The sequence below is a fragment of the Lethenteron reissneri genome, chromosome 71, assembly GCF_015708825.2.
Source record: "Lethenteron reissneri isolate LAM-NWPU_2019-01 chromosome 71, ASM1570882v1, whole genome shotgun sequence".
Classification (NCBI taxonomy): Eukaryota; Metazoa; Chordata; class Hyperoartia; order Petromyzontiformes; family Petromyzontidae; genus Lethenteron; species Lethenteron reissneri.
The window spans coordinates 1,379,586-1,392,748 of NC_083849.1; the positions used below are offsets into that span (position 1 = coordinate 1,379,586).

General features: G+C 54.6%; 1 protein-coding gene across 2 annotated transcripts in view; it reads right to left on the reverse strand.

Moving 5' to 3' along the window:
• Positions 1-8,567: 8,567 nt before the first annotated feature.
• Positions 8,568-13,163, reverse strand: part of LOC133361110 (serine/threonine-protein kinase N2-like) — a 109,519-nt gene continuing 104,923 nt past the window's right edge. For both annotated transcript variants that reach the window (XM_061579944.1, XM_061579942.1), the window contains exons 21-23: positions 12,766-12,873; positions 11,662-11,742; positions 8,568-8,775 (exon numbers count right to left, since the gene is read on the reverse strand). In XM_061579944.1, the coding sequence (XP_061435928.1) occupies positions 8,572-8,775; positions 11,662-11,742; positions 12,766-12,873 (393 nt within the window). In that variant the 3' untranslated portion in view covers positions 8,568-8,571. The remainder of the gene's footprint in view (positions 8,776-11,661; positions 11,743-12,765; positions 12,874-13,163) is intronic.

Consider the following 13,163-nt stretch of genomic DNA (forward strand, 5'->3'; position numbering starts at 1 on the left):
ACCTTGAGGCTTCCGATGCATCGTGCCCAGAAACGAGTCGAGTGGTGGTTTGTGTTTGACCAATTGACCTCGAGTTGAATGCGTGTGTAGATTTTGCAGAGGTGTAAATATTTTGATTTAATTAAATGCAAAGTGTGTTATACACAGTTTGCTGTACACGCCACCCTCCTTGACCCCCACCCAGGGAGTGAGATGGAACAGATGGAGATTAGTCCACACACGGTGTAGAAGGGAGTGAGATGGAACAGATGGAGATTAGTCCACACACGGGGGTAGAAGGGAGTGAGATGGAGCAGATGGAGATTAGTCCATACACGCGGTGTAGAAGGGAGTGAGATGGAACAGATGGAGATTAGTCCACCCACGTGGTAGAAGGGAGTGAGATGGAACAGATGGAGATTAGTCCACACACGGGTAGAAGGGAGTGAGATGGAACAGATGGTGATTAGTCCGCACACACGGGTAGAAGGGAGTGAGATGGAACAGATGGAGATTAGTCCACACACGGGGGTAGAAGGGAGTGAGATGGAACAGATGGAGATTAGTCCACACACGGGGGTAGAAGGGAGTGAGATGGAACAGATGGAGATTAGTCCACACACGGGGTAGAAGGGAGTGAGATGGAACAGATGGAGATTAGTCCACACACGGGGGTAGAAGGAAGTGAGATGGAACAGATGGAGATTAGTCCACACACGGTGTAGAAGGGAGTGAGATGGAACAGATGGAGATTAGTCCACACACGGGGTAGAAGGGAGTGAGATGGAACAGATGGAGATTAGTCCACACACGGTGTAGATGGAAGTGAGATGGAACAGATGGAGATTAGTCCATACACGGTGTAGAAGGGAGTGAGATGGAACAGATGGAGATTAGTCCACACACGGTGTAGAAGGGAGTGAGATGGAACAGATGGAGATTAGTCCACACACGGTGTAGAAGGGAGTGAGATGGAACAGATGGAGATTAGTCCACACACGGTGTAGAAGGGAGTGAGATGGAACAGATGGAGATTAGTCCACACACACGGTGTAGAAGAGAGTGAGATGGAACAGATGGAGATTAGTCCACACATGGTGTAGAAGGGAGTGAGATGGTACAGACGGATGATTGACAAATTCGCTTCGTTATAACTGCTTGTTCTTGTGTGTAGTTTGTTGTTGTGTAGTTGTCCTTCCCTCCCCGCACCTCCGATTAACCACGGGTGGTTAGTACGGTGTGAAGGAAGTTCAACACACATGCATATGAGTCTGTGGGTCTCTGTGGGTCTGAGTCTCTGGATCTCTGTGGGTCTATGAGTCTCTGAATCTCTGTGGGTCTCTGTGGGTCTGAGTCTCTGGATCTCTGTGGGTCTGAGTCTCTGGATCTCTGTGGGTCTATGAGTCTCTGGATCTCTGAGTCTCTGGATCTCTGTGGGTCTATGAGTCTCTGGATCTCTGAGTCTCTGGATCTCTGTGGGTCTCTGTGGGTCTGAGTCTCTGGATCTCTGTGGGTCTATGAGTCTCTGGATCTCTGAGTCTCTGGATCTCTGTGGGTCTCTGTGGGTCTGAGTCTCTGGATCTCTGTGGGTCTATGAGTCTCTGTAGGTCTCTGTGGGTCTGAGTCTCTGTGGGTCTCTATTATGAGTCTCTGGGTCTCTGTGGGTCTGAGTCGCTGGATCTCTGTGGGTCTCTGTGGGTCTCTATGGGTCTCTATGGGTCTGAGTCTCTGTGGGTCTCTGTGGTTGTGAGTCTCTGGATCTCTGTAGTTCTCTATGGGTCTGAGTCTGGTTCTGTGGGTCTCTGTGGGTCTCTGAGTCTCTATGAATCTCTGGATCGCTGTGGGTCTCTATGAGTCTCTGAATCTGTGGGTCTCTATGGGTCTGAGTCTCTGTGGTTCTCTATGGGTCTCTGTGGGTCTGAGTCTCTGGATCTGTGGGTCTCTGTGGGTCTGGGTCTCTGTGGGTCTGAGTCTCTGTGGGTCTCTATTATGAGTCTCTGGGTCTCTGTGGGTCTGAGGCGCTGGATCTCTGTGGGTCTCTGTGGGTCTGAGTCTCTGGTTCTGTGGGTCTCTATGGGTCTATGAGTCTCTGTGGGTCTCTGTGGTTGTGAGTCTCTGGATCTCTGTAGGTCTCTATGGGTCTGAGTCTGGTTCTTTGGGTCTCTGAGTCTCTATGAATCTCTGGATCGCTGTGGGTCTCTATGAGTCTCTGAATCTGTGGGTCTCTATGGGTCTGAGTCTCTGTGGTTCTCTATGGGTCTCTGTGGGTCTGAGTCTCTGGATCTGTGGGTCTCTGTGGGTCTGGGTCTCTGTGGGTCTCTATGGGTCTCTGGATCTCTGTGGGTCTGAGTCTGGTTCTATGGGTCTCTGAGTCTCTGGATCTCTGTGGGTCTCTATGGGTCTCTGTGGGTCTGAGTCTCTGGATCTGGGTCTCTATGGGTCTCTGTCTCCGTGGATCTCTGTGGGTCTCTGTGGGTCTGAGTCTCTGGATCTGTGGGTCTCTGTGGGTCTGGGTCTCTGTGGGTCTCTATGGGTCTCTGGATCTCTGGATCTCTCTGGGTCTGAGTCTGGGTCTCTATGGGTCTGAGTCTGGGTCTCTATGGGTCTCTGAATCTGTGGGTCTGAGTCTCTGTGGTTCTCTATGGGTCTCTGTGGGTCTGAGTCTCTGTAGGTCTCTATGGTTCTGTGAGTCTCTGTGGGTCTCTATGGTTCTGTGAGTTTCTGGATCTCTGTGGGTCTCTGTGGGTCTGAGTCTCTGTGGGTCTCTGTGGGTCTGAGTCTCTGGATCTCTGTGGGTCTGAGTCTGGTTCTATGGGTCTCTGTGGGTCTATGAGTCTCTGGATATCTATGAGTCTATGGGTCTATGAGTCTCTGTGGGTCTGAGTCTGGTTCTGTGGGTCTCTGTCTCTATGGGTCTCTGTCTCTGTGGGTCTCCGTGGATCTCTGTGGGTCTCTGTGGGTCTGAGTCTCTGGATCTCTGTGGGTCTGAGTCTGGATCTCTATGGGTCTCTTCCTTCCGATATTAAGAAGCCACTGGGGGAGCGGCACGCACTTTTAAATCATCGGTAGGCTACGTACGGTGCGAAGGAAGTTCAACACACACACAGACACACGAATACACACACTCAGAGACACACACGCACACACTCACAGAGACAGACAACCCCATTCTTCATCGCAAACGCCCTAAAGCGCAGCCACCGCCGCTACAAAAATCGAGATAAGATGATGACGCCGATGATGTTGAAGATGTCGATGAAGACGATGGTGAGGATGAAGATGTCGATGTTGAAGATGTTGATCAAGACGATGATGATGAAGACGACAATGATGATGATGAAGACGACAATGATGATGATGAAGATGTCAATGTTGATGAAGACGACGACGACGACGATGTTGATGACTTAGAAAACTACGAAGATGGGGGGGGAGGGAAACAACGCACCACTGGAACACGCTCCGTTTGAGCACACGGGAAGTGTTTATTGCTTTGATATACATTAAAATGTCGTTCCTTTTCACGAGGGGGGGGGGGAGCGAGGTCACTAGTGGGGGTGGTTGGGGAGGGCTCGAACACCGGTACACCCACCCCCCCCACACACACACACCCACAACCCCCCCACATTATTTACAAGACTCACCGCTCACGGCAGCCACAACAACAACAACCTAATTACAGCAGCAGTGAACCACCCCCCTCCGCCCCCCACAATCTCCTCAATTAAAAAATAGCAACGCGTTCACAACAACAAACAGAAGCGCGTCCGAGCGTCACAGATATTTTTTTTTGTTAAAAACGTTTCAGAATATATCACGGGGGGAGGAGGTTTTTCATCTCATTTTTTTTGCTATTTTTGCATCGTCCGTACGACAACCCTTTAAACATCCACCCCCCCACCCGACCCACCTGCCCACCCACTAATACCAACCCCCACCCACCACCCACCCCGACCCTACCCACCCACTAAAACCAACCCTGCCCACCCACCACCCTTACCCCTCCACTATCACAAATCCTAAAATGACATCGTTACAAAAATCGACAAGCCCGCCCACCCCCTCCACCAATTCACCCCGACCCAGAGACACACACCAATTTGATGGCATTTTGCTGCTGCTGATGGTGGTGGTGGTGGTGTTGTTGTTGTCTTGCAGCAGCAGCAACAACAGCAGCAGAACTTCGTGTGGTGAGATCACCCAAATCATCTCTGGGATTAAACCTCCACCACCACCACCGCCCACCACCAAACTGATTTGTCCCCCACCCCCCGCATCTGGGCGAGTGGTTGTTCGGATTTCTCTTGCGTGGTTTTTAAGCGTCAAGTTTTAAAAAGTTCAAGTTTTTGAACTTAAAGTCTAAACTTGAAGTCTAAAGTCTAAACTTGAAGTCTAAAGTCTAAACTTGAAGTCTAAAGTCGAAACTTGAAGTCTAAACTTGAAGTCTAAAGTCTAAACTTGAAGTCTAAAGTCTAAACTTGAAGTCTCAAGTCTAAACTTGAAGTCTCAAGTCTAAACTTGAAGTTTCAAGTCTAATCTTGAAGTCTAAAGTCTAAACTTGAAGTCTAAACTTGAAGTCTAAAGTCTAAACTTGAAGTCTAAAGTTTAAACTTGAAGTTTTAAGTTTAAACTTGAAGTCTAAAGTTTAAACTTGAAGTTTAAACTTGAAGTTTAAAGTTTAAACTTGAAGTTTAAAGTTTAAACTTGAAGTCTAAACTTGGAAGTCTCAAGTCTAAACCTGAAGCTTAAAGTTTAATCTTTTTAAAGTTTTAAAACCTCGCGAGCAGTGATCGGTTTCTGACGGAGATGTTCGTTGCGCGACAGCCACCACCACCACCCCCCCCACCACCCCCACCACCACCACCACCCCCACCACCCCCACCAACCCCCGGGGGGTTTGCATCACAGCAGCAGCAGCATCATCATCATCACGGAGTTCGCGAGCGACACGTACAAAGTTACTGGCTCGTCCAGAGAGGGTGGCGAGCGCGAGGCGACGGGGGGAAGGGGGGTGGATAATCGATAACACTGGTCAACAACAAAAAAAACCATGTTTTTCTGGCCTGGACTTTTGCGGCTGTTCTAGACTAATTTCAGGGTGCCGATTCCAAAACTGATCTCAGATTTGCTCCATCACATCTCATTTTTATGCTATCGGCATACCCCATTTTCATTGATTTTACCCGAAATTAACTCCGTCACTTATGATTGCAAGTTGTTGCGAGTCGGTGACTGCTTTAGTGTTAAAATACGGTGCTGTATTTTTAGGATAGTGTGTTTATAATATCATTTCATGTAGATATCCACATTTATTTAAGATTTTTCTTCCGCAGTTTTTATTGAAAATGCAATATTTGATATCTCAAAAAACCTGATGTGATAGACAAAAACTGATTTGGAATCGGCACCCCAAAATTACCTTAAAACCGTTGGAATACCTTATGCCAGAAAAAAAAAGTGTGTTGACCAGTGTTAGTCTCCATGTTTGTTTGTGACAGGACGCAAAGCGACGTTTGAATCCTCGCACGACACGAAACCTCGCCACTCACCCACCCACCTCGTTCACCTCACCACCTCGTTCAACCTCCCACCTCGTTCACCTCACACTCACCACCACCGCACCACACGAAGCCTCGCCACCCACCCACCTCGTTCACCCTCACCTCACCACTCTCCACCACTCACCTCACCACTCTCCACCACTCACCTCACCACACTCCACCACTCACCACACCACACTCCACCACTCACCTCACCACTCTCCACCACTCACCTCACCACTCTCCACCACTCACCTCACCACTCTCCACCACTCACCACACCACACTCCACCACTCACCTCACTACTCTCCACCACTCACTCCACCACTCACCTCACCACTCTCCACCACTCACCTCACCACACTCCACCACTCACCTCACCACTCTCCACCACTCACCACACCACACTCCACCACTCACCTCACCACTCTCCTCACCACTCTCGTCCACAACCTCACCACTCTCCACCACTCACCTCACCTCTCCACCACTCACCTCACCACTCTCCACCTCACCACTCTCCACCACTCACCTCACCTCTCCACCACTCTCCACCACTCACCTCTCCACCACTCACCTCATCACTCTCCACCACTCACCTCACCTCTCTCCACCTCACCACTCTCCACCACTCACCTCACCTCACCACTCACCTCTCCACCACTCTCCACCACTCACCTCTCCACCACTCACCTCACCACTCTCCACCACTCACCTCACCTCTCTCCACCTCACCACTCTCCACCACTCACCTCACCTCATCACTCACCTCTCCACCACTCACCTCACCACTCTCCACCACTCACCTCACCACTCTCCACCTCACCACTCTCCACCACTCACCTCACCACTCACCTCTCCACCACTCACCTCTCCACCACTCACCTCACCACTCTCCACCACTCACCGCGCGACTCAACGAACGAGCGCCGTGCTAGGTAACTCCGTGACGACACCAAAGGGGGTCCCCCCCCCCACTCCCTTCCCCCCTTCCTCCCCCCCCTCTCCCTCTCTCTCCCATAGTAAGGCAACTTGTGGGGGGCTGGGGAGGGGGGGCACGTCCGCTAAGTGCCGCAGGTCGACGCGGCCGGTCTGGGGGGGCCTCGGCGGGGCGGCGGTCTCTTCGTCGGCTCCTCCTTGTTGGTTGTTGTGGTTGTTGCGGTTGTTGGTTGTGGCGGTTGTTGTTGTTGTTGCTTCTGCTGGCTCTCCCGTGGTCTTGGAGGAGGCGGAGTGGACGCGCGTTTGTGAACCCCCCGCCCCCCACACACCGCTCGGTGGAAATCCTCGAGGGGAACGCCACGAGGTCAAGGCTGAGGGTGGTGGACAGTGAGGGTGGTGAGGGTGGTGGTGGTGAGGGTGGTGGTGGTGGGTGTTGGTGGTGGTGAGTGTGGTGGTGAGGGTGGTGGTGGTAGTGAGGGTGGTGGTGGTAATGAGGGTGGTGGTGGTGGTGAGGGTGGTGGTGGGTGGTAGTGAGGGTAGTGGTGGTGGTAGTGGTGGTGGTAGTGAGGGTGGTGCGAGGTGGTGGTGGGTGAACACCCACAACCCCCACCTACCACCACCACCCACACCACCACCCTCACCACCACCACCCTCACCACCACCACCACCCACACCACCACCACCCACACCACCACCCACACCACCACCCACGCCACCACCACCCTCACCACCACCCACACCACCACCCTCACCACCACCACCCCGCGTTGCACCCAGGAGATGGTCTCCCTATTTGCTTCACTGCCCCCGCTGCCCGCCACCTTCCGCTCTTCGCAACAAAAAAACTGAAATGTCGGGGAGGGGGGCAACTCGCTGCACGCCGATCTCCACATGATCCACCAATCCCCTTGACCACGGTCCTAGTGGTTGCCACCATCCACCGCCACCGCTACCATCATCGCCAGCGTCATCATCGTAGTTTCCATCGCCGCCACCATCATCACCATCGTCGTCATTGTTACCACCACGCGCCGCCATCATCACCATCATCGCTACCACCATCATCGCTACATCATCGCCACCATCACCATCACCGCCACCATCATCATCATTGCTACCATCATCATCGCCACCATCACCATCATCGCTACCATCATCATCGCCAGCGTCGTCATCGCCGCCGCCACCATCATCACCATCGTCGTCATTGTTACCACCACGCGCCGCCACCATCACCATCATCGCTACCATCATCATCACTACCATCATCACGCTACCATCATCATCACTACCATCATCGCCAGCGTCGTCATCATCGTAGTTGCCACCGCCACCATCATCATCACCACCGTCGTCGTCATTGTTTGCACCATCCACTGCCACCACCACCATCACCAGCGTCACCACCATCATCACCGTCGTCGCCACCATCACCAGCGTCGCCACCATCACCATCATCACCATCGTCGCCACCATCATCGCCATCGTCGGGGGCGGTGGAGAACGTCACTCTCCTCGCCCCCCTCTCGCTCTCTTCTTGTCACGTAACTCAGTTGGGGGGGGGAGTGGGATAGGTTCAGTCACAGCCGGGCGGTCGGCTTGAGGAGTTTCTCAGTTGCTGCAGAAATGTGTGGTGCCACCCTCTCTGGCTCCTCACCACCGCTGTGGCTTCACCATCGCTGGCTCACCATCGCTGTGGCTCACCACCGCTGTGGCCTCACCATCGCTGTGGCCTCACCATCGCTGTGGCTTCACCATCGCTGTGGCTTCACCATCGCTGTGGCTTCACCATCGCTGGCTCACCATCGCTGTGGCTCACCACCGCTGTGGTTCACCATCGCTGTGGTTCACCATCGCTGTGGTCTCACCATCGCTGTGGCTCACCACCACTGTGGCTCACCACGGCTGTGGCTCACCACCGTTGGCCTCACCATCGCTGGCTCACCATCGCTGTGGCTCTCACCACCGCTGGCCTCACCTAGTGGTGACCATTAACACCCACCCGGTTCACTCGCCCACCCGCTAACTCGCCCGCCGTTTCGCCCAGCGGCCCACCCGCCGTTTCGCCCAGCGGCCCACCCACCCGCCCGCCCGCCCGCCGGCCCGCCCGGCTCAGCACCAGTCGGCGATGTAGTCGAACTCGGTGAAGAGCGCCTGCTCGTCGCGCGCCAGCACCCGGGGCTCGCGCGGCGGCGTCAGCACGGGCTCTTCGGAGGTGAACTCCTCGTCGAAGTTGCTCACGTCCTCCGGGGCGTGCACCACCGGCACGAAGGGCGGCCGCACCTTCTTGGAGAGGAGCGCCGACCAGTCCATCGTCTGTGCTCGCGCCGCGTCGTTGTTGTTGTCGTTGAGCGTGGTGTTGTTGTGTGATGAGCGTTGTGTGTTGTGTGTGTGTTGTGCGTGTGTTGTGCGTGTGTTGTGCGTGTGTTGTGTGTGTGTGTTGAGCGTGTGTTGTGCGTGTGTTGTGTGTGCGTTGTGCGTGCGTTGTGCGTGCGTTGTGCGTGCGTTGTGCGTGCGTTGTGCGTGTGTTGTGCGTGCGTTGTGCGTGCGTTGTGCGTGTGTTGTGCGTGTGTTGTGTGTGTGTTGTGTGTGCGTGTGTTGTGTGTGGGAGCACAAGGAACAGAGCGTCAGTGCAGTGGTTAGCGCACTACGCTACACACACGCACACACACGCACGCACGTACGCACGCACACGCACGTACGCACGCACTCACGCACGCACACGTACACACGCACGCGCACACGTATGCACACGCACACAAAGACAAAGCTCCCCCGTACAGCCTCAACACAGCCTGCCGGGGCAAAGTGCAATTATTGAGCAGCACTTACCACACACACACACACAAGACAAAGATCCCCCATACATCCTGCCGGGGCAAGTGCTGTTAGCGAGCACCTATGAAGGCCGGCACGGCACACGAGGCGGTGGACGGCCAACACCAACCCCACCACCACCCAGATCCCCCGTGTACCCTTAACAGACTGTAGGGGCAAGTGCTGTTAGCGAGCACCTATGAAGGCCGGCACGGCGCACAGAGGGGGTGGGCAGCCAACACCACGCCCGGCCGCCTTTGTCTCCCTAGCGGCGATGTCTACTACACACAGCACCAGGTAACTCATTTGAGGCCGAATCGACCACCACACACACACCCACACGCGCAGACTGGTAACGGTGGGGGCTGTGGGTCGGGGGTTCAGCCAAAAGAGACCGCGATTTTCCCCTCGGTGCCAGTCAGGATGTAACACCGTGAGGAGGGAGAGAGGAGGTGGAGGAGGAGGCCTTTGAGGAGACGGAGAGAGAGAGAAGAGAAGAGGCAAGAGGTGGCTGCGCTGAGTGGTACTCGGACGGGTTCAATATTTCACGAGTTTGGCTTTGTTCAAGTGCCAAGGGGGGGGGGGGGTGGGTTTGCCGCTGATGCCGCTGATGCCGCTGATGCACGAGAAGGAGGGAGAGGAGTGAGCGACGTGAATTATTCACGACCAGTGACAGAGCTAAGGGGGTCCCCCCGGGGGTAGGGCCGTGGGGCGCGGGGGGGGGGAGATACAAAGGCAGGGCACGTCTTGAGCTCGGTGCATTAGCAAGGGGAGTCTGGTCGAATTATCATAAGGGGGGCGTGCGTGTGTGTGCGCGTGTGTGTGTGTGTGCATGTGTGTGTGGGAGGGTGTGTGTGTGTGTGGGAGGGTGCGTGCGTGTGTGCGTGTGTGGGAGGGTGCGTGCGTGTGTGCGTGTGTGTGTGGGGGGTGTGTGTGCGTGCGTGTGTGCGTATATGCGTGTGTGTGTGCGTATATGCGTGTGTGTGTGCGTGTGTGTGTGTGTGGGGAGCAGTAGTGTAGCGGTTCGCGCTACGCTGCACTACAAACTTGGCGACCCGGGTTAGATTCCCGCTCACAACCAACACCAGTGACGATAATCTAAACCGGTCCTGGGCCTCCCCTAGGTCGACTCGGCCTCAAATTAGTACCTGGTGCTGTGTGTAGTAAACATCGCCGCTAGGGAGACAAAGGCGGTCGGGCGTGGTGCTGGCCACCCACCCCCCTCGTGTACCGTTCCGGCCTTCATAGGTGCTCGCTAACAGCACTTGCCCCTACAGTCTGTTAAGGCTATACTACAGAGGAGCCTTCGACACTTCACGTGGCCTCAAAGTGCGTGCGTGTGTGCGCGTGTGTGTGTGCGCGTATGTGTGTGCGTGTGTGCGCGTGTGCGTATGTGTGTGTGTGTATGCGTGTGTGTGTGCGCTTGTGTGTGTGCGTGTGGAGCTACTAGAGTGAGGGAGAGTGGATTTTTCGCGTCGAGAATGGACAGTGCGTGACGGGTCTGCGGGCAGCGTTTGACCGCTGGTGGGAAAACGTCGACGCGGCGGGTAACGGCGGCAGTCTGGCGACTGGGAGCCACTTGGTTGAGCGAGCATTTGTGACGGCTAAGTGGGGGGCCATCTACCCCCCCCCCCCCCACATGCAATTAGATAGATTAGTTTTAGTTTAGCGTGGGGAGGGGGGTGGGCAGGGTGGGGATGGGCAGGGAGGGGGGTGGGCAGGGTGGGAGGGGGATATCTTACAAGGCATTGGTAGGAAGATTGGGGGGGGGGGTGAAACTGCTACTGCTGCTACTGCTGCTACTACTGCTGCTGCTACTACTGCTGCTATTACTGCTGCTACTACTGCTGTTGCTGCTGCTACTACTGCTGCTACTACTGCTGCTACTGCTGCTGCTGCTGCTGCTACTACTGCTGTTGCTGCTACTACTACTGCTGCTACTGCTGCTGCTACTACTGCTGCTGCTGCTGCTGCTACTACTGCTGCTACTGCTGCTGCTACTACTACTACTGCTGCTACTACTGCTGCTGCTGCTACTACTACTCCTGCTACTGCTGCTACTACTACTGCTGCTGCTGATGATGCTGCTGCTACTGCTGCTACTACTACTGCTGATGCTGCTACTGCTGCTGCTGCTACTCCTGCTACTGCTGCTACTGCTGCTGCTGCTAGCTACTGCTGCTGCTACTACTACTGCTGCTGCTACTACTGCTACTGCTGCTACTGCTGCTGCTACTACTACTGCTGCTACTACTGCTGCTGCTGCTACTGCTGCTGCTACTACTGCTGCTGCTACTACTACTGCTGTTACTACTGCTGCTACTGTTGTAGTAGTAGCAGGAGGATTAGGACGATGTGGAGGGGGTGAGGAGGTGCGTTGCGTACCCTGAAGAACGCCTGCTTCTTCACCTCGTCGGCGTCGCGGTCACTCGAGCCCAGCCGCCTCTCTGGACTCTTCCTCAGCAACTGTGACCCACAGACACACACACACACACAGACACACACACAGACACACACACACACAGAGACACACACACAGACACAGACACACACACAGACACAGACACACACAGACACACACACACAGACACACACACACAGACACACACACACACAGACACACACACAGAGACACAGACGCACGCAGATGAAGATGTCATCAAGGCCACAGAGCTGGTGATGCCCAGCGCACACTGCAGTGCCCAAAGCTCCCCCCTTCCCTTCTGCCAGATGCCCGCCTGTTGCCTCACAGGGGGGGTCTCACACACACACAGACACACACAGACACACACACACAGACACATACACACACACACTCAGGTGTGGCCAGCACCACGCACGCACGGCCGCCTTTGTCTCCCCCTGCTGCTACTCGCAAACAAACAGCACTTGCCCCGACAGCCTGTTAGAGGCTACACGGGGGATCTTTGTCTCATAGCTGCTACTCGCAAACTAACAGCACTTGCCCCGACAGCCTGTTAGAGGCTACACGGGGGATCTGTGTCTGTGTTTCACAGCTGCTACTTGCCAACTAACAGCACTTGCCCCTACAGCCTGTTACAGGCTACACGGGGGATCTTTGTCTTTGTGTAATAGCTGCTACTCGCTAACAGCACTTGCCCCGACAGCCTGTCAGAGGCTACACGGGGGATCTTTGTCTCATAGCTGCTACTCGCAAACTAACAGCACTTGCCCCTACAGCCTCTTACAGGCTACACGGGGGATCTTTGTCTTTGTGTAATAGCTGCTACTCGCTAACAGCACTTGCCCCGACAGCCTGTTAGAGGCTACACGGGGGATCTTTGTCTTTCTGTCAGAGCTGCTACTCGCTAACAGCACTTGCCCCGACAGCCTCTTACAGGCTACACGGGGGATCTTTGTTAGTCTCTCACAGCTGCTACTAACAGCACTTGCCCCGACAGCCTGTCAGAGGCTACCCTGCGCGTTGGGAGGTGTAGCAGCTTTGTCTTTGCGTGGAACTCCACTCACCCTGCGCATAATGGCAATAGATTCGGTGGAGAGGAAGCGTGGGTAGCGGACCTCGTCGTTGACGATGCTGTCAAACACCTCCTCCTCGTCATCACCGGGGAAGGGCGACTGCGGGAAACAGGGGGGGAGGAAGTAATACAGTGATACCTCGGTTCACGAACGCTTCTGCTCACGAACAACTCGGTTCACGAACAGAAAAGTTCATTAAAAAATATGCTCCGGTTTACGAACTCCGCTTCTGTTCACGAACAACTCGGTTCACGAACAGAAAAGTTCATAAAAATATGCTCCGGTTCACCAACTCCGCTTCGGTTCACGAACAGGAGCCGCGGGCATTTTAATGCTGTTTCCAGGCTGTCACGTGGTCGTGACTTCCTGTAGGAAGATCGCGGAGAGAA